At 38.4% G+C, this 26,892-nt stretch overlaps 1 protein-coding gene across 1 annotated transcript; it reads right to left on the reverse strand.

Moving 5' to 3' along the window:
• On the reverse strand, positions 1-25,310 carry LOC135696238 (uncharacterized). Its single transcript, XM_065215561.2, has 9 exons — positions 25,013-25,310; positions 13,665-13,802; positions 9,156-9,287; positions 8,463-8,579; positions 7,523-7,630; positions 6,192-6,962; positions 5,353-5,582; positions 1,722-1,835; positions 1-293 (listed from the first exon to the last, which is right to left on the reverse strand). Exons 1-9 carry the CDS (start codon positions 25,083-25,085, stop codon positions 114-116), a joined length of 1,863 nt encoding a protein of 620 aa, XP_065071633.2. The 5' UTR covers positions 25,086-25,310; the 3' UTR covers positions 1-113.
• Between the last annotated feature and the right edge of the window lie 1,582 nt (positions 25,311-26,892).

Here is a 26,892-nt window from a genome sequence, read left to right on the forward strand (position 1 = left end):
TCAATAACCTAACATTATAAAGAAGTATGAAAAATTGACAATTTGATACTATCAAGATTAATTTTACGAAACACCAAGAATTATACTTGTCACAAAATTTTCTTTTACAGCAGTTAAGGCAAAAATGTTGCGGGAGAAATTTTGCTGTCAATCCAGTCTTCAAATTCGAGCAGATCTGTGTAAACACCAACCATGTTTCTCCTAGCACAGTCCATTCCCCAACTCACGACGCCTACTTGATGCCAAGGCCCCCCGTCCTTTGCTTGGCACATTAGCGGTCCACCACTGTCACCCTTCATGAAGAAAAAAGCAATTATTAGAGTAACTTTTTTAGGCTGCATCCAAGTGTTGAAGGACATAACTGGAGGACATATCTTAATTGGAGGCGACTCGGCGAACTCCAAGTTCTTCGAGCCTCCTCATAGAAAGGAGGTCGCGAATTGGAATAACCAAAATAAATAAATCTCCAATGAACGTGATTATGGAACGTAATATACTGTGCCTACGCAGCGAGCCTCGATGCGGAGAGAATGCAGAGGGGATGCGATAAAGAACTTTTTGCGTGTTGCACTTTCGTATTCCATTAGGGTGCTTGACTTTGGTACATTTTTTTTCTTTTCCATTTGTGCAAATCGTTAAATTTAGTCTTTACTGTTAGGACGTATCTTTGGACGTTGGCTTAGCCGTTAGAATATGCGAAGTTTGTTACAGGTAAGTTCTGCCGTTTTGCCGTTGTTGAATTCTATGCAATTAGATGTACTATGAACTATATTGCGTGTGGTACAATATAATGCTATAATAACGATCAATGTAAGTAAATTATAACAGGAAATTTCGAGCATAGTCAGTGGCGGCGCCAGCTATTACAGAGTGGGAGGATAATGGGCGCGGCGCGACCACGCCCCTTTTGCCTCGTTCCAGTGATTCCTCCCTTTTCTTGGGAAATTTGATCTACCCCTACCCAGCGCTTTTTAATCCATTTTTAGAAGAAATATATAGACCATATTATAAGAAAAGTGGGGAGGTAATTACCCCCCCCCCCCCCCATACCACCCCTTGGCGCCGCCACTGATGCATAGCCCGTTATCAAGTCAATCAGTCGTTGGTCCTGATAACGGGCTATGCTCGAAACGTCGTTATCTATTTAAAAAAAATTTTCCTGGTACAATTTACTTACATTGATCGTAATTAGATGTACCGTTGAGAATTCAGAACACGTGCTTTATTCGTTTGAACATTCTTTCGCCATTGGACTACCTGAACCCGAGCTTGTAAAACCTTGTAAAATTAAGTGTTACACAAGTGATGACGTCACAAAATCTATTTTAAGAATTTTTGAATTTGGACCCCATAGCCTGGAAGAGCAACATGAATTACTTCTGTGCAATATCAGTCAAATGTGTTGAGAATTGGCTGAGGTATGGTATCATGTGTATTGGCGCCTCTACCATCAAATACATAACTTGAACAGAGCCAAAATAACAGTGATTTGTAGAAAACTCCAAATGTTTCATTAGCAATATCCCAGCCGATTTTAGGCATATTTGCCTAATTTTGCAGATTTGGAAATATTTCATGGTGATCTTTTATCTTAGCTTTGTAGTTAAAGTTCAAAAATTCTAAAAATAGGTTTTTGGTGACGTTACACTTTAGAACATCATAATCTTTATTATCTTAAAGATAACCACTGAACATTATAATAAACTTCAATTCATCGTTACCCTGCATGCGTCCTTTCCACCTTCCTTCCAGCCTGCGCACGTCATTCGCCTCGTTAACTTTCTATTAAATGGTTTAAAAATGGTCTCGCATTCCGCCTTGTCGATGAGCGGGAGCTGAAAACAAACAAAAATAACAAGCTATAGAAAACACACGCACATAAGAATCTAAAATTTTTCAAGTCAGCCTGGCTAGGTTCCTATATAGTGGTATTCAAAAGAAATAAGGCTGTTTAGGTTCCAATCCCAAAACATCATTTCAATTTAAAATCTCGTTTTAAAAATACTTCAAACTTCTTTGTATTTTCTATTTTAGACATGAATGATATACTTTTTGCGATATTGATTTTATAGCGACATTAAGCTAAAGAATTTGTAAATAATTTGACCGTAATTAGCTACTAAAGGCGAAAAACTTCTCATGGAAAGATTTTGTGGACAAATCCTTTTGAGTTTTCAAACTTTGCATCATCATTTAATCCGCAACAAAATCACCAGCAATATGAAAAATTGTTTCCGAACTAAAGGTAAAGTGGGAAATCCTAATAAGGTTTGGAGTAATTTCCGAAATGGCCTTCAATTTCCAAAATTGAAGCGGCCTGTCTTGCTTTAGCTTTTCTAGAAAGTTGTAGAAAAAACATGAAGAAAAACCAGGCGAAAGCAACTTCTTCAAATATCTGAATGCTTGTAAAACAACACATTTGTGTCACCGAAGACATACAGTTAGGGTCCTGTTCATATGGAGAAATTTATCCCTGCTACCAGCATGATGCTGTAAGCGAGACGATTTTAAATCAATCTTCCTGCAGTAGAAACTCGCATAAAAGAACCTGTTTTTATAAGAACATTGAGGCTGAAATTTAACCTTTAAAACCCCATAATTAAGAGCCCCCAGGAGGCTGAAATTTGGTAAGGTTCTTATATATATATATATATATATAAGATACTCAATCTGCAGACAGTACTGTTTCGCCCTTTGTGGGCTCGTCAGTGCAGCACAGAGCTTGTCTGAGACACAACCCGAGCCATGCTGTCAGAGCAACAAGGCAGTTTAACGGATTGATTGTGGGACCCTGCCAGAGTGCTCAAACAGCGCATGCGCAGTGAGCTTCGCATAATGCTAGAAGCAGGTCCCCACAGAGTCCCAGACATAGAGTGCTCGACCAAACTAGTGTAAGGGAGCGTAATATATATATATATGTCTATATGTGTCTCAGACAAGCTCTGTGCTGCACTGACGAGCCCACAAAGGGCGAAACAGTACTGTCTGCAGATTGAGTATATATATATATATATATATATATATATATAATATATATACTAAGTCGGCAAAATTTGCATTTTTACTAGTGTACACATCTTTTCAACTGTACAATATATATAAGAAAAAGGGGTTTTTAGAGTAAATTAGGCTATGGTATGTTGCATTCTAATTGGACAATCTAACAACACAAATTCATAAGATTGGTTGAAATTTAACATAAAAAAAGCTGGTTTAAATGTGTTCATTAGAATTCTTGCGGTGGAAAACATTGTTAATGTATGCAAGGCCTGTACGTATATAAGAGCCTTGTTAAGAATCTTTTAGACTGGAATTTAGAATAAACATAGGTTCTCTCATGCGGGTTTCTACTGTATGTAAAAATGTTATTTCGCTTTCCGAAAGGTTAATTGAAGTACTAATCAGAAATGCGGAGACAAATAATTAAGGTCAAGGTTGCTTTTGGGCAAGAAAGATGATTTCATCTCAGTAGGCGGGATAGTGTGATGATATAATTCAAACTTCTATCCCCAGACACAAGAAGCATGAAAAGAAATCGGATTTTCTGCACCAACAAGAGTAACAACGTTTAAAGGCAATCTGTCTCGTTGTGGATTGGTTAACGAGAACAATAGCTGGAACAATAGCCTAAACATGATTCCAGCGCTCCGCCATATTTTTTACAATGCGATAAATTAAAGGGGACTGGAAACAATAAAAATCTCTTTGTTCTTATAACCAATCAACGTCGTGATAGATTGCCTTTAAATTGAATGCAGCATATAAGGAATTGCCTGCGTCAATATCAACATTTGGATCCAACAGTCTTATGTCAATCGGGTGTCAATCGGGCCATTGATTTGGAATGGCCTACTCAACGAACTGAAATCCGCAGAAAATTTGAAAAGTTTAAGAATCTAATAAAACAATGGGACGGAACGAATTGCGAATGAAGTGCCTGTCAGCTTCTGTCAGTAAATGCAAATTAATCTTTAACTTAGTATCTATAATTACACTCTTTTTTTTATAAGAACAATTTTATAAGAACACGAGCCTCAAAACTGGTCAAAAGTTAAGAACAAATTAAGAACAAGCTGAGGCTGAGCTTCTGCAAAATGCAATTTTGAACAACGTTTTTTCTCAAAATCGAAGATTTTTAGCGATGTGTGGGTGCTTTTTCGGTGAATATTCAAATTTGTCAGCAAATTAAGGCTGTCTCACTCACTTTGTTGGCAAATGAGGCCTGAACACCACCTTAGAGCGAAAAAGCTAGCAATAGCACTGCTTACACCCTCTTAATTTAAGAACAAATTAAGAACAATCCAGCCTCAGAATTTCGAAAAAATTAAGAACAGTCAGCCTGAACTGAAATTTACTGGTTCTTATATAAAAAAAGAGTGTACTTCAATGTACTGATTGGTAGCTATGTTCGATTTTGATTAATAAACCTTGTATATATATATGTATATATCATTAGCTATTGTTTTTATATCGACTTAAAATAAATTTACAACCATAATATCCTTACGAGATCTGCCAACGAGTCGATATGTTTATTGTATTCTAAAAAAGCCTTACAGCTTTTTCTTTCGTTCGAAAGTATGAAGCCGATTGATAACAATCTATCTGCCAACGAGTAAATGCCCTCTATATGAGTGAAGGCTCCCTTCACTCGAATTTCCCACGATGACAACAAACAAAAGGCTCCTCTCTTTTCACACAAAATTATATAATTTTGGAAAATATAATTATTTTCATGAGCTATAGAACTAAAGTAAAAGTCACAATTCTAGGCCCTACAAAGCATTTGCTGACGAACCCGGCCAACAAAAGCCTCACAATCACTAAAGAATGTATCGTCAGCAACGTGTCATGGCTACACGATAGCTACCCAGCCTGTGCTCAAGACCCTTAACTTGTAAGTAAAGGGTCTATGTAACTGAAAGCAAAATCTGGAGATAGGCTATTGCTTCGGAGGGGCGATTCACTCTTGCAAATAGCGTACGAGATTTTGCCTAAAACAAAAGGATTTCTGCAGATTTTCAGATAAAACAATAGGATTTTCACGAAAGGTGTACGAGAGTTTCTTAGAGTGATTTGCCCCTCGATTGCTTCCTTGCAACAAAGGTTCTGCTTCGCTGTTTAAGAAAATCAGTTAACCGAGGTTTTTGGGTGAAAGCAATAGGCAAATGAAGAAAACTAGGAAAATTTCAAAAACTTTCAATTGTGTGTTGGCCTAATTTTTGAAATAGTATATATCATGCATGCTGCTTAATAAGTCGTTCCCTTAAAGGACGAAATGTTCAAAACATTGAATACAAAGTACTAATGTTATCAAGCGAAAACCTCTACTTGAACACAAGCTGAAAATACCTTTACATCTTGAAGGACGTCTACTTTCTTCTCAGGATTTTTGTTGTCTCCCCAACCAGCAACTGTGCAATCCGAAAGGGCCGTTCTTGAGAAGACACAGACTGGCCTAATATTTCTAGAGAATTTTACAGGTTTTGCAAGTTTCAACAGAGCAATGTCGTAGTCTTTAGTCAAAGTGCTAAACTTCTCGTGTACAATTATCTTTTCAATTTTGACAACAGTATCATCATCTAGGGAATAATAACATATTCAGTGGGCAACCAACAATATATTCAGTTAATACTATCCAGAAACCGAATAAGGTCTTTTGAATGATAGTTGACGATACTTATGAGGAAAGATATCCAGAACAGTTAATGCATTTTTTGCCAACAAATTAAAACACATGTGACAGAAGAGTTTGTTTTTGGTGTCGTCCATAGAAACATTTCCAGATAGCCAAAGGATCCTCATGGACGAAAGTTATGGTTTTTCATCAAGTGATAATTTAGGCCCAATAAACATAAACATTTAAAATAATTGAGAGGTTGACAGAATGGTTGACATCAGTGGCATAGATAGAGGGGGTCAGAGGGAGCAAAAAACCTCCCTGTAAAGCTACACAGTTATTCTGTCGGAAAATTTCAGATCTTGTCTTTATGAAAAAATTGCTAGATTTTTGTCGAAAATTTTTACTTCCCCCCCCCCCCCCCCTATGATACTCCTTGTCTGCAACACTGGTTGACATGCATTCAAAAGGATAACAGGAAGTTTATAGTCCCTGGTTCATTACTTCTTTTCAGATCAGATACGAACTTCCTTTCTAGATTTTGGTGAAGCCAAGCATTTCAAAAACTCACCATCCTTAGTTAGATCAAATTCGCCAACCTTTGCAAGATATGTCGGTGGGTCTTTTTCATTCAAACGTAGAAAGCAATGAGCTGCACATAAAACCCAGCGATCACTCAGCAAACTTGCGCCGCAGTGGATTTTATTCAGGGTTTTATTTTCAACAACAGCAACCATCCAAGGCCATTGCCCGCGTCGAGCTATGTTCCCGCCCACTATTGGTGGTACAGAACCAAGACCACATCCATCGCCATTGACAAGTGAAGATAACGGCGGCAACGTTGCAGGAGTGTTTACTACAGGAAGAGGCCCCTTGGTATCAATTGGAGGAGTTTCTGTTTTTCCCGTTGGCTTTGGGGGTTCAACTGGTGGTTGTTTTGTGGGAACGGGAGGAGTTGCTGGCTTATCGGTTGGCTTTAGGGGTTCAACAATTGGCCTCTCTGATGGGATGGGAGGGGTTTCTGGTTTTTCACTTGGCTTTGGGGGTTCAACTGGTGGTTGTTTTGTGGGAAGGGGAGGGGTTTCAGGTGCTTCAGATGGCAATGGTGGTGTTGCTGGTTCGTTGGTGGGAAATGGAGGTTGAATTGTTTCGTCTGTGGGGATTGGTGGCATGACTGGTGTTCCTGTAGGGAGTGGCGGCGACTTCGGTTCAACCGGGGGTTGTCCAGAGGGAATAGGTGGTGTTGGTTGCTCTGTTGTTTTCGTTTGGGTAGTTTTGATTTGCGGTTTGGTCGTTGGTTTCGGCTTCGGGCTTGGCTTTGGTCTTGGCTTCGGCTTCGTATCTTAGAGAGCAAGAGAAAGCGGTAAGGCTGTTTTATAATACAGTAAACATGCTTCATTTACCTTGGCCACACCACTGACCAATTTATCTGCAGGGACGGATTTAATCAATAATGATTGGGGAGGGGAGGGAAACGCCGATTTTTAAAATTCGGCTTTTAGCTTTGAGGTAAAGAAGATTCGAAGCAGTGGCGTAGCCAGGGTTGGAGGATTGGCGGGGCAAAGTGGAGAAAATATTTGCTGACCACACCTTTAAGAATGTAAGAAAACAACCCATTTTGTAAATGCGTATGGAAAAGATATGGCTTTTTTACGTGGCAATTTCGATCTTAAGGAATTTTCCCTTACTATTTATACAACGTAATATGTAGCTTTTTATGATATGTAGCTTTTTGTGACTGACCCCATTCTACAACTGTTTATTTGGTTCACGATTATCATAACGTTTGTATTCTGAATTGTGTAAGGCGAGGAAGCTCTACGTGTAAAAGCTGAGTTTTTAAAGTAGTCAAAAAATAATAGACAGTATTCAAAAGGGTATGCGAATTGCTAAGAAATATACCACATAGTTTGCAACTTCTGCGACATTGTTGATGCATATAACGAGGATTTAGAGTGCATTCGCCATTTTGAGCCCATTGTGAGCAGCGCCTATCGTTGTCCCTGCAACCTACAATATAATTAATCCTAGTAAAAGTTCCGTAAAAGGTTGTTTTGAATACCTTATTTGTTGGGGAGACGAGCAAGAGAAAGTTTTTTAAAAAGTGAGGCAACCCTCCGTCATGGAGTCAAAGAGCATGCGCACAGAACGAAGTTATTATTACGCATGCTCTCTGAATCCAGGACGGAGGGTTGCCTCACTCATTTGAAGACTTTCGCTCGCTCGTCTCCCCAACAATTATGGCAAGAACCAGCAAAGGGGAACGTCAGCTGGCTTTGAGTGTGATACTACCTTGCAATGGCTAGATTTTCACCTAATAAATCTATAATTCAACTATATGACACGCAAATTGCGAAAGCTGTCTCTCGAGTTTATGAAAAATTCGCAGTAAAAATCACATACTTCATCCAGTACAAATTTTAGATTTCCAAGCCGTTTAATCCGAGAACAAATGTTTTAGCTTTTTTTATCATTCGCAGAAGAATAGCAGTATCTGTTTTATTACCAATAGCTATTTGGAATAATGGTCAATTAATACTGAAATCAAAGAAGAAATGAGACGCCTTGAATTTAGTTTGGTGCGGGATTATAGTGTGGAGATATGAGAAGGTTTTTGCAGCAGCAAAAATTGTCACACGTCAATGCTACTATTCTTTTGAAATGCTCCTCATATTCTTGACAAGGGATTTGTTTCTGTTGATGCTGAACTTTTCTTATTTTTTTGCGCCGAATAATGAATGATATCTTATCTTCTTTATTGTCAAGAATTACTTTCTGATAAAAATGAGTGTAGTTGACACAGAAGGTATTCATCGAAGGCGACAAAAGCAAGATTACGTACCACTTGTACCACATAAGCCGCAACTTTTGCGACATTGCACGTGCATGAACCTAGAGTTTCGATTACATTCGCCGGAATTTGCCCAGTAGCCGCAGCTTTTGTGATTATCCTTGCATACTGAAAAATCAACAATCAGTATCAATCAAGATGATAAATTGGTCACGAAGGTTGCTAAAAGGTTTGGCGATTTATCATCCTAAAAAGAGAATTATTTCAGGGAAGGTTTTTTCACGGCTGTTTTTGCAACTTATGTCTTACGCAGGAGATATCCGGCCCGGCGTGGACTAACGATTTCCCATTGTATGGCGTATACCCGGCGTGAGCTTTACATGGATTCCACCCTGGCGTAAGAAGAACCATATCTAAAATCGTTACAGGTACGGGTTGGAGTTTACAACCATAGTAACAAAAAACGTCAAATTCTTAGAAACAGCCCCTTTTAAGATATGTTACAATTGAAAAGATCAGTGGCGAAAATTGCGGGGGTGTGGGAGCACGAGTGACCCTCCCAGATTTTGCTAAAATGTCAGTTAAAACACCGTTTTTGTGCTTTTGTCAGTAAATTATGTCATTCGTCGGCAAATTTGATTGTATTGTGGGTTTTGCCTCCCTCCCAACCTGAACATCGAATTTCCGCCACTCAAATAGAACCCCTTGAATGTGTAATTAGAGTGACTATTATAGCACACAAACCTTTGACAGTCTTTCTACTCGAGCAAAACCCGCATGTCTTCTTGCAATTTCGCATCATGAAATGCCTGTTTCTGGAGCAATATCCATAAACTTTGTACGAGAGGCAGTAAGGTGGAAGTCTATCGGAACAATCTATAAGTTAATGAATGCTTTTCAATTATTAAACTTTTACTAAAAGTATATGAAACTAGAAAAAGCAGAAACAGGCATTATTATGATATTTGCTTTAGATACTCTTTTCTAAAGAACTCCAAAAATATTTTTATGAAACAGATCAAACCACTTGTAAAAAGACGTTGCTGCTGACCGAATACTTTCACGTCCTTTATTAATAAACTTATTTTCACAGTTTTATACATAGGAATGTCCATTTGTTGCTTCCTCCGATTAAACAAAGTTCTTGTCATACTTTGCATACAGGCCAAATGCTTGCAAGCAAATATTACTTGCTGCTTGTTATGAAAACACCAAGGATGGTTAATAATTTGACAAATTTCTGAAATACAGAACTTGGTTTAGATCGCGAAAACGCATTTCGATGAATGTTGAAAGCAATGCCGGTGTCATATGCGTTTCGGTAACCTTATGCATTTCGGTCCGGGTACACAAACGCATGGCAATTTTGGTTATGTAAAATCGTACCCAAGCACTTAAACAATAGGGTACCAAAACGAACGGTGGAATTTAGCATGCAAAACGGTCCGGGTACACAAACGCATGGCAATTCTGGTTATGCAAAATCGTACCCAAGCACTTAAACAATAGGGTACCAAAACGAACGGTGGAATTTAGCATGCAAAACGGTCCGGGTACACAAACGCATGGCAATTTTGGTTATGCAAAATCTTACCCAAGCACTTAAACGATAGGGTACCAAAACGAACGGTGGAATTTAGCATGCAAAACGGTCCGGGTACACAAACGCATGGCAATTCTGGTTATGCAAAATCGTACCCAAGCACTTAAACAATAGGGTACCAAAACGAACGGTGGAATTTAGCATGCAAAACGGTCCGGGTACACAAACGCATGGCAATTTTGGTTATGTAAAATCGTACCCAAGCACTTAAACAATAGGGTACCAAAACGAACGGTGGAATTTAGCATGCAAAACGGTCCGGGTACACAAACGCATGGCAATTCTGGTTATGCAAAATCGTACCCAAGCACTTAAACAATAGGGTACCAAAACGAACGGTGGAATTTAGCATGCAAAACGGTCCGGGTACACAAACGCATGGCAATTTTGGTTATGCAAAATCTTACCCAAGCACTTAAACGATAGGGTACCAAAACGAACGGTGGAATTTAGCATGCAAAACGGTCCGGGTACACAAACGCATGGCAATTCTGGTTATGCAAAATCGTACCCAAGCACTTAAACAATAGGGTACCAAAACGAACGGTGGAATTTAGCATGCAAAACGGTCCGGGTACACAAACGCATGGCAATTTTGGTTATGCAAAATCTTACCCAAGCACTTAAACGATAGGGTACCAAAACGAACGGTGGAATTTAGCATGCAAAACGGTCCGGGTACACAAACGCATGGCAATTCTGGTTATGCAAAATCGTACCCAAGCACTTAAACAATAGGGTACCAAAACGAACGGTGGAATTTAGCATGCAAAACGGTCCGGGTACACAAACGCATGGCAATTTTGGTTATGCAAAATCGTAGCCAAGCACTTAAACGATAGGGTACCAAAACGAACGGTGGAATTTAGCATGCAAAACGGTCCGGGTACACAAACGCATGGCAATTTTGGTTATGCAAAATCGTACCCAAGCACTTAAACAATAGGGTACCAAAACGAACGGTGGAATTTAGCATGCAAAACGGTCCGGGTACACAAACGCATGGCAATTTTGGTTATGCAAAATCGTACCCAAGCACTTAAACGATAGGGTACCAAAACGAATGGTGGAATTTAGCATGCAAAATGGTCCTGGTACACAAACGCATGGCAATTTTGGTTATGCAAAATCGTACCCAAGCACTTAAACAATAGGATACCAAAACGAACGGTGGAATTTAGCATGCAAAACGGTCCGGGTACTCAAACGCATGGCAATTTTGGTTATGCAAAATCGTACCCAAGCACTTAAACAATAGGGTACCAAAACGAACGGTGGAATTTAGCATGCAAAACGGTCCGGGAACACAAACGCATGGCAATTCTGGTTATGCAAAATCGTACCCAAGCACTTAAACAATAGGGTACCAAAACGAATGGTGGAATTTAGCATGCAAAATGGTCCTGGTACACAAACGCATGGCAATTTTGGTTATGTAAAATTGTACCCAAGCACTTAAACAATAGGGTACCAAAACGAACGGTGGAATTTAGCATGCAAAACGGTCCGGGTACTCAAACGCATGGCAATTCTGGTTATGCAAAATCGTACCCAAGCACTTAAACAATAGGGTACCAAAACGAATGGTGGAATTTAGCATGCAAAATGGTCCTGGTACAGAAACGCATGGCAATTCTGGTTATGCAAAAACGTACCCAAGCTTGAACTGAAACGAATGGCGGGATTTAGCATGCGACCTGGTCTGGGAACACAAATGTTCTGATTCATAATGCTCAGAATGTAAAGAACAATCGAACTATTTCTAACAAGGGGGTACTAACAGGAAGCGTTGCTGTGATTTCCCTTGTAAACAGTGGCGTACCCAAGGTGGGGTGGGGAATAGGGGGGTCCGGACCCCCCACTTTTCTAAAATATGTTCGAGATTTGTCCAAAAATGATGTAAAACTCATTGGGGGGGTTAGTGCAGTATACTGTATGCTTGTATCAATAACAATTGTAAAATACTTTGCTATTTACCGTAGCTAACACTAATCAAATAATGGGGGAAAATTTGGCAAAAAGGGCGTTTCCCCGCATTTGCAAGTGTCTGAAGGGCGTGGTCAAAAAAATTCTGGGGGCTCCGCCCCAGACCCCCCCCCACTGCTGCAGCCCTGGGTACGCCACTGCCTGTTAAGTATATGCAAAAAAGTACAACATTAATGGCGACTCCAAAGTTTTCTTGATTAAAAAGTGTGCAATTTTAAACAAAAAAGCATTGTGTTCTATTTGTTAATTATAATGTATCATAATATCGCACTACGATGAAATCACTTGATTTGAAACACATTGCGTTTCACAATGTTGCACTTTTGCATAGGGTACCAAACTCGAAAATCATTGTGCTCAATTTATTAATTTTAAAGTGTCATAATTGTAAGAAACTCGGTTAAGCAATACGCAGAAACTTCGACGTCAAATTTCAATTCATTTTTATGGCTTAGGCCATCCACTTTACAAAACACGCGGTCGCGTGACAACGAGGCAAATGGATTACGTAATCACCTAAAAAGAGTTTCCTATTGGGTGGGGTTTAAACAACTTAAATTTACGATCTAATGATTTAAAAGATATTATTGCTCTTACAATCTAACATGATATCGCATCACGATGAAATCAAATGATTTGAAACACATCACAATGTTACACGTGTGCATAGGGTACCAAAACGCATATTGCTTGGAAATCAATTCCATGAAAAGGGCATTTTGCTGCCCCCGATCTGCCCCCACACAACAAGGGCAACGGGGGCAGCGGCTAGAAATTATTGATCGATTAAATGGCTAGCGGGTTGTAATCACTTCTCAATCGTAGAAAGCTACCTTCATGTCTTTATCAACTACAGTAATTTTTGATGTAATAAATTCTGTTTAATTCAAAGACAAATTGTACATCTCTGGTCTGCGCTTCCTAAGACAAGCCCGTCAAATGAACTGTGAATCCATTTTGAAGGTTTCATCATTAACGATATAAATTGTGTTAGAAATAATTACGATATAAAAAGGGAATTTCACTTTCAAAACTTCCCAGCTATTTCGTTCGATAGAGGGGGCGGTTTTCAAAACGGCTTCGGACGGAGATGGAGAATTGTTTGATAGTGGAGAGATACTTTCGGTTTTAAAAAATATCTTGATACCTACTCCTGAATCTAACTCCTGAATATATGCAGCTAATGCTTACGAAACTGTCAGAAAACAGTTCACGGTTTCTCCCCGTAATACAGACACGAATCTTAGAATACCTCGCTTTGCAACATCTTACGGGCAACGTAGTTTTTCATATCAAGGTGTGAATGTGTGGAATAAACTAAGCACAGAAATAAAAAAATCCCCCTTCACTGGCTACTTTCAAAATTTTGCTGAAACAATCTTAGAAAAATTAAAGGGTGTGTGAGTTCTTGTACAGCATCAAACTTTATTTTTATTTCAATTTTTCTTTTCAAACCAGAATATCCTGTATTTATATTAATTTTATTTTATCTTTGTTATTGAATTGTATGTTGATTAGCTTAGATTTTTAGAGAGGGCACATTGTAGATTAGTTATTATCTTTCATTACTGAATGTATTACCCTGTACAAATAAATAAAATTCAAATCGAATCAAAACAACCTTAAGCATGCCTTAATCTCAAAAGAACTTGCAAAGGACTTACCAGATACAGCCACTGCTTTTACGCGACAAAGGCCACAGCTCTTTCTGCACAACTGAGACACAGAACTGAACATGAAGTGATTGCGTCTGCACCAGCCTTTTCTAACATACCAACCACAAGAAACAATATCCCTGCAAACTAAATGCAGAGATAAAAAATTTGGAGGATCAGACCTAACAGCTGATCATGTTTAAAATCTGGATGAAAACGGAATTTATTAAAGATATTTATAAAAATTAAAGATATTTAGAAAAAGAAAAATTTGATGATGAAATAATGACAAAACTTACCGTGTTTGATAATAATTTTTCATGCAAAATGAAAAGTGAAGTTTAACAAAGCATAGTTTCAAATTGCAAATAAAGGATGCAATGGTTGAGAGAATACATGGAACCCTCTTGCAATAGAAATAAAAATTAGAACTTTTAGACAGTCATCACCTATTTCACAGTCTTCAATTATTCTTTGATAGAAGCACTCTTATAGGACCTCAGTTGGCTCAGTTTTCGTGTCAAAATTCACTTGTCAGTAAATTTAGCACATTGGCGGAAAGTGTGGTGCAGTTGGGGGGGGGCATGTACCCAGTTTTTGCTAAATTGTCGGTTAATAAATGGATTTGTCAGTAAATTTTATGTCAATTTTTTCGAAAATTTGCTTGTTTTTGTAGGCATTGCCCCCTACCTGACAAATAAATTTCCGCCACTGATGTAGCAACTTATACTCCTTTACTTGTGACAGCCCCCTTTGGAAAAAATTTCATTGTAATTTAAAGAGGTCTCTGCCATCTTGGGGTGCTTTATCGGCGAAATGTCAGACTTGTCAAATAAAAGCAAATAAAGAATGGGTTATCCACATTGTAAGCAAATGGGATCTGAGCGACCTTTAGCACAATAGCTAGCTTTCGAAGACTTGGAAGACCTGCAAGTCAACAGGTGTGGAGTTCCAGGTAAAGGGAAGGGGAGGGGGACAATAAACAGGGTCCATAAAATTAAGTAGCTAGGGGTAACGGTCAACGAAACTCTGACCTGGAACCAACAGTACAAAATCTAAACGTAAAATGAAAGATGGATTGTCTTTGAATCGCAAACTAAAAAGTATTTAACCCCAAAAGGCCAAGACTTTGTCTACAGAGCAGTGGTTGAATATAATCTATGATAATGTAATCCATGTTTTGAAGAAGTAAACAAGTGGTTACTTTGCGTAGTTATCATGTCTGTATTGTACTGTCCTGAGCATTTCAAGGGCACTTGTTGATTTATCAGTTGGCAAAAGGGTAACTCGGTCAGCTGCATTATACCTAGATTTTTGAAGTGATGGGGCATGTGCCCCCTGTGTCCCGGTTCCAGCGTTATCTGAATGGACAGCGAGCTACTTCATATCGTGTACTGGAGTTTGGAAATTATGGATTCGGAAGTGAAGAAGGTGTCCTCTTCAAAACATTTGAAGTTGTCTAAAAACAATGTCAGGAAAGGATCAAGGCCCCAGGGCCACTGGCCGAAGGAAGGTCGTGACAAACAAACAAAAAATTGAATAACGTGACCAAAATTTTGGAAACTTGTGGAAGTTGAAGGAATCTTGTTGCTTCTTGCTTTTCAAAACACAGCCAGACAAGGTTTAAATGAATGTGTTTGCAGAACTGCTTTGCACTGTAATATTAATCATGACATGCATTTGTTATTAATAGACCACTTTAGCAATGACGTAAATCAAGATTGATAACGGGGTCTGCACGCCAGAACAAGAAAAGTGATGTTCCGATTCCGATATGCAATGTGCTTCAATAAAAAAAATGGCCATGGAAAGTGTACTCGAGTCACCTCTAAATATTGAATCGCTGATTTGTATAACGATATGGAAGAATTCAATGCGTCGCCTCCAGAAGAAAGGCTATAGAGTGTTTGGAAGACTTGGGAATTTTTTCTGTGAGAAGGAACTTGAAATTTTTTAAAGCGGCAAAGAGAAGCATGATAGCCCTGTCATGATAGCATTGCTTTCCTTCTTAGCCCTGCAAGGACATTCTCGCGAAAGCGATCAAATTTGTGCAAAAATAATCATACAAAGGGAAATGTGACGAAACATTTGTGCAGATAAGAATAAGAATTCGCAAGGCAATGAAAAACAGGTAATCAGAAGTTCTACAACCAGATCCATACTGGTCGACACAAGCATTTACTATTGGTTACATTGCCAAAAGTAAGAGACATTGCCTACAGGTGGTATTAGTGTGGTTTAAAAGAACAAGATTTCTTTATATATTCTGATTTTGAACATACATTTGATAAATAAGAAATGGCACTAAGAGGATATACAGAGAAAAACGTTTCTTAACGGCTTGAAGAGTAAAATATTCGACCGTCAACGTTAAAAAAGCTGTGAATATCTGCAGAAAATACTGGAGTCAGCCAACTAATTCCCAAAATTTTTTTCACACAAATTATTTTCACCTTTTACAGGGCCCCGCACACCTTAAGCTAAAAAAACTGCAAGATCTGCAGCACTCTAGTGATGAAATTGAAGAAAATTTCGTAACCAATGAAGACTAGGGCGTGGGAAATAACGGTGATCAGCTTGAAGCAGAATATGATAAGTGGAACTACAATTTCTTTGAGAGTTCCAGCAAAGGAGACAGTGATGAAGGATGAATGGATTTCATATAATTTTCTATGCAACCAAATTTTAATTTTGAATGACTTTTTTAACTAGCTAAATATTTTTGGGCATACAGTCGACTCTCGTTATTACGGACACTATCAGGACCAAAATGTTGCGTCCGCAATAACGAGAGTCCGTAATAGCGGGATGAGAAAAAATCACTAATTTATTGGTTGAAAAATTATTAAGTTTTTTTAATCAATAGCAATCGTGTAATTTTGTTAACAGAGATTTGTAGTGCTGGAGTTTATAAATTTTGTATCATTTTGTAGTTTGTAGTTTTATTGTTGTAAAAAGTACTCTTCAAGCGTCGTCTGGTGTGATTGCTTTTTCAGTGCATGTGCTGCAACTTTACTACTGAGGCATGCGAATTTACTTGCTATCGTCGCAAGACCACGCTGGATGAGAAAAACTTCTATGTCTCTCACCGACCTTGCAACATCGTGATAGCTCTTCAAGCTGGTGGTCGGAGTGACTTCATGTATATTATTATCATCATTATCATCATCATCATCATCATTATCATCTGATATAACCACTTCCACTTGCCCATTTATCACTAAAGAATCTAGCAGTTCCTTTTCATTATCAATGCAGTAGCATATAGGCAGCTCGGTATCTGATAGCAGGTATGTATATGGAGTGATGGTGGTTTCGGGTGAAACTTCTTTAATTAGATTTTCGAGATCTTCATCGATGTCATCGAGGTCACTGAAGGGATCTGCCTTCTCGTCTTCTATCAGTGTATTGCTGGAAATTCCCCCAGAATTGAAACACTTACTGATGGTTGTCACCTTAACATTATGCCATGCTTCCCCCACCCAATTCATTGCCTGTAATACGTTGAGTGATTTGCTGATCTCTGAGGCGTTCCTTTCACTTGAGGTCATTGCGATGATGAAGCGTAGCAAAAGCTTTCTATAATGAACTTTGAAGTTTTGAATAATGCCGAGATCAAGAGGTTGCAACTCAGATGTGCAATTTACAGGAAAAAACACGAGCTTGACGTTCGAGTAGCGTCCCTTCAAATCATACGGATGGCAACCAGCTGAGTCGAGAACCAACAAAATTGATCTTTTTTTCGCTTTACATTCCCTGTTAAATTGACTCAAGATCTTATGCAGAATGTCGGAGGTCATCCATGCATTCTTTTGGCTGTAATATTGACAAGGAAGGCCCTCTCTGTGGACATTTTTCAAGCACCTTGGATTGGCATACTTTCCGATAACTATTGGTTTCTTCTTTTCTCCAGTTGCAGAGGTCATCAGGGCAACAGTCAGACGTTCTTTGGATTTCTTACCACCTTTACATTTCTTTGATTTGGCAAAATGGCATTTGTCTGGAAGAGCACGATAGATGAAGCCAGTCTCATCTAAGTTCCAAATGTCTGGCATTTCATAACCAGAAATGATTGAGCCAAGCCGCTCTTTCCAAGACTTCATTGTATCCACTGCAACATCAGCAGATTCTCCGCAAACTTTGTGTTGTGAAAGGTTGTGTCGTTCTTTGAATCTTGTCTACCAACCACTCGAGGCTTTGAAATCAATGTAACCTAGCTTTTCGGCAACTTGAGATGCAAATTCCTGGATCATTGGACCATCAACTTGAATTAGTTGATCATTCTTGTTTTTATACCACTCCCAGACAGCCAGTGGCGTAGCGTGACTTTTTCAACTGGGTATTCTCTATTAAACAAAAGGGTCAGGCAGGGTGTGGCTCGATGGGGCTTGATGAAAATAGGGGGATAATAGGAAGATTAAAAGGACTAGCTATTGACATTTTATCTAATTTTCTTTTTGGTTCGGTTGGCAAGTACTGCACTGTCAGGGCATTACTATGATGAAAACGATACTTTGCTAAAGAACCCAACGCAAATATACTCTTCAAACTCATTCGTTGCATCAAATTACCACTAACCATTTCATCAAAAGTAATTCAAATCAAAACATATCATTGAAAGCCAGTAAAATTTTACTGGTCGAAATATGTCCCAATAGTTGTTGTTGAATCGTTTAACATTTGCACTGATGTAAAGAGGAAGTAACTGTAAACACCTTCTCTTGATACCTTAATACAAAAGGGCTTTCGAAAGTTTCACAATTATTCACATAGGGCATTACATAAGTTATAGATGATATTGTGGTATGCAGTACAGACTTTTTCTTCATGGCCTAATCGTGATATTTTCAATACAAGTAAATATTTGAAAGAATCGAAGGTAATGAGATGAGACTGCACAATAATGCAAATAAATGCGCTCGAATAATGCAAACAAAATAGGCCAACAAGATAACTGAATACACCAGGCAACTATAAGGATATTATCTAGGCCTATCTGCATTTACTTTAATTCTATCACATAATACAATATATTTCTCAGCGTACAGAACCATTGTTTTAGCTGATTAACGGCAAATATTATTCATGGAAAGGAGCATTTTGATTGGTTAAAGTACGGGCTAGGGTATTCACTGCGTATTCATGACCGATCTCCATACAACATGAAGTAGCTCAATCTTCAAAATTAGCTTCAAAGATCTCCCAGCTTCTCTATGCTTCGCAGCGTTATTGTTTCCATGAATTTGATGATATTTTGTACTTGTACAAAATGTAGAATATCGGAGGTAACGAATTCAAACAGAATCAATAGCCGCAAAACATTTTTTACTTATTACAATTATACGTCGTATTAATATTGTTTCTGAGAAATCTCAGGGTATTCACTGAATACCTTGAATACCCGGACGCTACGCCACTGCAGACAGCATCGTTTAAATCTGAAAACTGAGAAGTACGGTTTCGTTTCTTCCCTTGAGGAAGTCCTTTTTCATATTGTTCTCTTACTGATACCTTGTTTTTGATGATGTTGCTTATTTGCGTCTTTCCACACATGTATTTCTCGACTAATTTTCTTATTCCTAAAGAACCATTAGTACTTCAACGAGAACCAGAAAATGGTAGAGACAGAAATGCTGTGGCAATTATTGAAGAAAATGGGCGCATTGTTGGGCACATCCCCTTTGGATTATCTCAAATTGTTTCTTCTTTTTTGAAACGAGAATACAACAGTGGGGTTGCAGTTATTTGTGGCAAGCGAGTAAACAGAGGGGCTGGATTGGGACTCGAGATTCCAGTTATGTTTAAATTTTATGGGAAAGCAGATTTCTTAGAGAGACTCGATATCCTGATCAAGAGCAGTGAGACTGCAAAAAAGGCGTTGCGTTTAGAATCAGAAGGGATATCAAGCGAAGAGTCATTGAAACGACCACCTGGAAAACGCAAATCTGTTGCTAAAAATCAACACACGGCTAAAATTCCGCGGAAATAGATTGTACAATGGATGCTTAAGATTGACACTTAATTAACAATATTCTTAATTAACACTTAATCTGACAGTTATATTCAGCATGTGTCCGTTCTATCGAGAGTTAAATATTTTAAATGTTCAAATGGGACCACACGTAGTGTCCGCATTTCCGTAATAGCGAGAGTCCGTTATAGCGAGAATTACGTCCAGTCATTTCTTTGTATTTCAGTCGGGGATTTTTTTTGTGTCCGTAATAGGGGGGTGTCCGTTATATCGGGGTGTCCGTAAGGCGAGAGTTGACTGTACTTTCACGTGTTATCCAACTACCTTTAAAGGAAGATGACGTCATAGAATGGTGCGTCATGAAAGAAGGTTTAAAAGTAAGTATAATAGTAATTCAATATATCTTTCAAAAGCCCTGAATGTGTGCTATTCGAATATGGAACATATTTGACAATGATAGTTGTGAGAAAACAATTAAAAAGGTTCAAAGTGAAATTTCTCCAAGTTAATGACGTCATCAAAAATTTACTTCCGCTTAAGATATTTTTCATTTATCTCGGATTTGAAATCTGCTTAGTTAATTTAGTGCAAAAATGCAAGAAAAGTTGAGGTCACGTCCTTGGCTGATTTTAAAAGATTTTTTTATCCTTTTTTTGATGACGTCATCAAAAACAGTAACTTCCGATGATAATTTTTTTTGGCCCATCTTATATTTGGAATCTCCATGGTCGATTTAGTAGGAAAGTGAATTATAATTTGAGGTCAGGCAGTTTGCTAGTTTTTTCTACAAAATACTCTGTCTATCAAGCAAAGGTGAAAGAACCGAACGGAACAGTGGATACGTTCCCTCATTTTTTCCAAAATTCAGTTTACCTGCCCCTTTGCAGCTCATCGAGTTGCTGTTTTTGCCAACTGCATAACCAACAAATGCCCTCTAACTGCTTAGGTGCTATACAAAATGAGCAAAGGGGTGACCTTTTGAGGGCATGATAAAAATGTTTTTACTCGGTCTGCTTTTAGAAACCCCAAAAAACAAGGGTTACCAAAATTTGGTGGCGATGAAATATTGGCTTCCAGTTTGTGAAAGCAATTAGTAAGACATAGCAAAATTGTACAACTTTTTAAACGACTGCAAGAAAATTACTGCAAAAAATATCCTGAAATGGATTTTTAGCTAATCTAAAGGGCATGGTCGCCAAAATTTTTCTGCTCTCTTCGCTCGCAAATGGCCTCCTCTTTCCATTCTGCCGCAAGGCCTCCGAAACTCCTCGGCGGCACTACCAACAGCTAAACCAGAAAATGATATCTATATCCAGGCTTTTGAACCTTATAAGATGTTTGTTAGGCTGGTCACATGTTAGGCTGCCCCTTTAAAAAGGTGTCCCCCACTTTCATTATGCTTCCTACCTCCTTGAATTCAAGACGTTTTTTGAATCAAGAAGTTTTTATGCAGCACGGTATTCATATTCGACGCTTTTAACGTACCGACTGGTTGGAAATTTGTTCCAGTGGGTCCATTTGCTTGTCCTTGTCGGCCCTTTTGAATCCCCACTATTTGAAGTCCGTAAAAAATATCCTGAAGACTTGGCTTGAATTTGGTAAGCAGTGCTAGAATGCACATGTATTTTTATGAGGGGGATACTAAAATCTTCTTAAAGATTTTGAGCGATTTGAGTTTCTTATGAGATCCTTCCGGGAGCACTGGTACAATCTAAAAGCAAGTTTTTGAAGCCTTTTTGAAGCCGAATTGTCTCTATTGAGAAGTAACAATAATAGAATGAAATGATTCCTTCTGCTCTCAGCAAGATCTTTATCATACAGATCTAGCCAAATATGGATCTCAGTTCCAAAAAAATAAGTACTCCCCAACTTTACAAATATTCAAGAAAAAATTTCAGAATTTTCATCGTTCAATTGTACTTTGATTTTTGCAAGGAATATGTATGCAACATCAGTTATATTTGATTTAAACCATATTGAGCATTGGTTATCTAAATTAGTTAGCTTTATTCAGCTTTAATTTAGCTACAGATTGTACCAACTTTAAATAAAGAAAGAAAAAAAACAGTATGTTCGGATGAGTTATATCCAAAAGTTATATCAAGCCCTGTAAATGGTCATCAGAACAAATTTTTGTTTTTATAAAAGGTAGGATTGGGTCCAGCCCCCCCCCTTGATGGTTGATGTTGGGGTGAAAGGAATTTCGAGAAAGAAGTTTGACTGTAGTCTTGATTCGAATGTTTTCTATGAGTTTTGTCTCCATTTCTGGGAGTCATTAGGGCGTAACAAGGAAAAATTCCCTAGGGACTACGCCCCCAGACCGACCCTCTCTCCCTTAACAGGGCCTTCACCTACAACCAGGCTTCGTCGTTGGCTAAACGACGATTCCCGATTTGCCTCAAGCCTGATTTCCACGAGACGAATTTTGCGCGCGAAGCGAATTTTTCGCCACGAATATTTTAGCTGCGAATTTTTCTCTCGAATTCGAAGTTCAATTTACACTGGCAAAAAGTTTTATCCGAATTCGCTGCGAATATTACAAAAGAATATAGCGACTGTCTTAAGAGTGCTCTTATCAGAAAGTCTAAAATCTTAAATTTATCAAAAAAGCGAGCAAAATAGCAAAAATTTATTCAGGACGTCTTCAGAAGGGGGAATTCCATCTTTCGGTAAGAGAGGTTTACGTTTACATTTATAAGACCAGTATAATTTCTTCAAATACTTTCAAAGGTTCAATCGAAGCTTGCAAGAGCATGCGAGATCCTGTTAGTGCATCTGCTTAAAACTGTTGCTGTTGAGCAGGCCAATAAGTAGCCAACAATTCAGCAATTTGAAGAAATTCTGGCCTATTTTTTTATTCCGACATATTGGTAGAATGATGAAACTTTCAGGCCAGTTTTCGTCAATTTGAAATTCAAATTTTTGAATAATAATCTGTTATGAATACACTTACATAAATTTTGTACGAGGAACAGGAGATGAATAATTACCAACTTATTTTATTGACGTTTAACAGGCGAGAATGTTTGAGAAAAAGAATGCGGAAAGACGTAGGCCATCTGAAACCAAAACAGTCAGGTGTCTTTAAATGCTGTTCTGATTGATTTATTTTACAAGGCGAAAAATTTTGCAGCGAAAAAGTAGGAACGATTTCTTCTTTGTCGCAGCGGATTATTCGCTACGAACTCTCTAATGTCTACTTCTGTGCATATTTTTCGCGCATTCGCGGCGAAAAATTCGCTTCGCACGAAAAAATTCGTCTCATGTAAATCAGGCTTCAGCAGCAAACTTTACTATTCCCAAGTTTGCTACTGAACTTTACTTTACTTTACTATTCTGCAGTTCCTGCCCCCGCCGCATCATGATGCTTCCAGCGCATCTGTTGGTTTGGCCGGGGCTTTAAAAGAAGTTTTCGTTATGATAATGATGATGATGATGATGATGATGATGATGACGATAATGATGATGATGATGATGATGATGATGATGATGATGATGACGATGCTGATGAATGGAAACAGGCACCGCGAAGCAGAGGTGCTGGGTGTGTGGGGGGGGGGTTGCTTTAGCAGTGGCGTGGTGGCAGGGGGCCAGGGGGCCATGGCCCCCCCTGAATAGGGGCGCAAATGGAGATAAGGGGGCGCCAAAATTGTTTGCTTGTAATATTTGGCTAGGAACATCAAAAGTGATCGTACACGGGTAGAACACTTCGCTATAACTTGCTGCGAGCAATCTATAACTATAATAGAACTTGCTGTGTTGCTGTGAAGCACGTTGCGCTGCCATGACCCAATCAACATTTGTTTCGTATGTTTTCGTGTTAACTATGTACGTGACTTCATGTTTAGCAAGCCAACTAACGAAGATTTTGCGTATGCCAAAAATGTTTTCTATTAGTTTGTACTCGGAACGTCAAAAAGCCCGAGTGTACGCTAAAGATCTTCGGACCCAAGTACATGGAATGCACCCTGGCAATCAATACAGCAGCTTCTTGTTATTAACATCGATGTGACCATCACCCTTTCTTTCTTTATCCAACGCATGAATCCTCCCCTCCCAAATTTTTTCTAAAAATCAAAAATCAATGTTTTTCTGAGCATCGTCGAACTGTCTAGTCTGAGCGGTGTAGTAAATTGTTAAATTTTAGTCTGGGAGATGCATTTTTAGCCATTCTAGAAGGCTTGATGTCAACAATTTTCTTCCGCGTCGGACCCAACCATGGTGGGTCTTCCTTTGTCACTAAACTTGATTCTTAGCCCAACCCCAGATTCGATTTTGTGCCCGCCACCTCTGTCCGATTCAATAGTGCGATTCAATGCTTGAAACTTTCAAGTTGTTGAAAAACTACTATTTAATAACTTCTGAAGAATAACAAACTTGAACCATGTTTGTATATCATACATCATATATGCGATGACACTAGGCTGATAAAATCGACCATAAGCAGTGGCGAAATGGACAAAGGTTACCTTTAGTTAAAAAAACTAAGGAGCCCGAAACAATAATTTGCTCTACGTTATTTTACTCTGAAGCTGGTATTTTGGATATAATAAACGAGTAGCCTGTATGGAACATCAGTGTAATTGAATCAAATGTCTTTTGATTAGTATTTTATGTTTTGCCTACCGTATGTCCTTGAAAATAGGCCGACTCTCGAAAATAAGCCAATTCAAAATAGCTTGATATTTTACCGAACCACGAGAAGGTCAAATTTTAGGATTACATAACTTTTCCATTCATATTCGCATTTTTAGTCAAACCTTATTTATGAAATTTTGGATTCAAATTGCAAAAATCGATCTCCCTTCTAGACACACATGCTTTATATAACCACGATATTATGTGACGATATATAGATAGGGCGCAAAAATCGACTTGGCCACCCCAGGGAAAACATAGCCACCCCGCCACTGGGCTTTAGCCCCACTTTTTGCAAAAAATACCAAACATTAAGTATTAAACTACTAGTAAAGCCTCTTTTTTTAAGGTTTTAGCCCCCCTCCCACTTTTTTAGAACCCCACTTTTCTCAACGCGGTGCCTGGGTAATATGGTCATCCGTGTATTCTTCGTTTTTTATTGATTTACCCTTATTGAGTGATATAACTATCAAATGTCATCAAGATGGTCATCAGAGATGCAGTAACATCAAGATAAAAATGGGGTGACAAATTTCCGTAAGTTGCCCCTAGAAACTATCGGCCGTAATCAATCACAATTAACCTGTAATGGCCTCAAATAGTTTGCGCAAGCAGGCAATATTTTGATAAAATGCCTCTCGTATCGGCAAGTGACGGGAATGAATAGCTCTTTGATTCGATTCGCAACTCCTCCTCCATCCAAAGCAAAATGAAATGTGAACTCACTAGCAAATTGTTAAGTACTTACTCGATTCGCTGTTGTCAACCATAATATACACACATATTGCAAAAAGCGTCGTTTGAAGCACGGTCGGTTTCATCCTAGCGTCGAGTTTTCTTTCTCTTCTCCACAATCGATCGAAGTGGACTGTTTATTTGGGCCTGAATGTGCCCAGAACCTTTACACTAGTAAAGATTCACTGCTTCTTACCGCTAAACAGCGGAAGTGAGCTTTATTGTTTTAAAACAAAACAATGCACAGAGCTACAAAAACTTAACACGTCGAAGCAGAAGTGTGTAAGGACTGATTTTTCCAAATTTATATACCATAACACAGACAGGAAGTGAGTAAGTTTCAACAACGAACGTCACAGATTTGGTTTAGTTGACACCGAAGCAAAGCACGTCAATCAAAATTTGGTTTTATTGACCGCAAGAAGAAAATTGTTATTTTAATTGAGGAAAGAGTCCCTGGCTCGATAGCTCTTCTGAGTTTTCCCCAAGTGTCCTAAACTAAGCTGATTTTATGTACCCTTATAATTATTATACACTCTTCTTTACAAGAACCAGCTGACTGTTCTGATTTTTTTCGCAAACCTGAAGCTGGATTGTTCTTAATTTGTTCTTAAATTAAGAGGGTGTAAGCAGTGCGATTGGTCTGATTTGCCAATAAAGTGAGTGAGACAACTTCATTTGCCATCAGGTTAAAAATCCTCTTTTTGCGATAAAACAGTATTCAAAATTGCATAATACAGTAGCTCAGCCTCAGCTTGTTCTTAATTTCTTCTTAACTTTGGACCAATTCTGAAGCCCGTGTTCCTATAAAATTGTTCTTATAAAAAGAAAAGAGTGTATTGTAATTAAAAGCTTTAATTTGAATAAGAAAAAGAGATGACCGATCAAGTTGACTGCAATTCACTGCAGAAAATATGTAAAGACAGCATTCACTACAGGTCGTTTGAAATGGTCTTTTGAAGTTGTTTTCAGCCCAGCTCAGCTCTCAGACTTTCTTAGCTATTTCCTAATTTCATCGCTAAAGGCTGAAATACACGATCAGTTTTTATCAGTTTTTAACTGACAGTTTTAATTTTTCAGTCAAAAACTGATTGTGTATTTAGCAAAAACTGATAAAAACTGATCCATTAATGAACTTCAGTTTTTGACTGAAAAAGTTGAACACGTCCAACTTCGTCAGTTTTTAACTGATGGGATTTCTGTTCATTGGTGCATACTCTTATGTTTTAATCTGGCCCCACCCTAATACCCTAGCGCAAGATGCAAATTTTTCAGAGCAGCGTTGATTTCAAAATGTGGAAAAGTTACAAACACAGATGAATTTATATCTGCGTGGAAGTACGGAAAATCGTTATGCAAAGTGACGTCAGACTCAAAAGTAGTTTCGAAATGCGAATATGTCGGACTCGAAAGTAGTTTGAGAGCGATCTCTTTTTAAATTTTCGGTATTTTGCCTTTTCTTGACGACCAAAGCTGTAGCAAAAAGCAGTTCGTTCACGATCAAGCTCCATATAAAAACAGAATGAGATGTCAGCAAAAAGATCATGTATGGAGGACATCTGCTTTGAGAGACTGAAAGCTATCAGTCAAAAACTGATCGTGTATGAAGGACATCAGCTTTTGAAAAACTGAAAACTGTCAGTCAAAAAACTGATAAAAAGTGATCGTGCATTTTAGGCTTTTTAAACGTAAGATTGGAAGATGAAATGCTAGAAATATGCTATATTTCTCAAAAAGCCCTCAAGGTCATAACATTTGTGAAAAACGTAGAAGCAAGGCAACAACCTATTTTGAAATATAAACATTTAGTGAAACTTCCTGAAGGGAGACCATTTCTATACAGACACTTCTTCGCACCTTATGAATTTCCTGTTCAGCACATTACTGAATTAT

Source organism: Rhopilema esculentum, chromosome 14 (genome assembly GCF_057945365.1).
Source record: "Rhopilema esculentum isolate cy_ngs chromosome 14, ASM5794536v1, whole genome shotgun sequence".
NCBI classification, from domain to species: Eukaryota; Metazoa; Cnidaria; class Scyphozoa; order Rhizostomeae; family Rhizostomatidae; genus Rhopilema; species Rhopilema esculentum.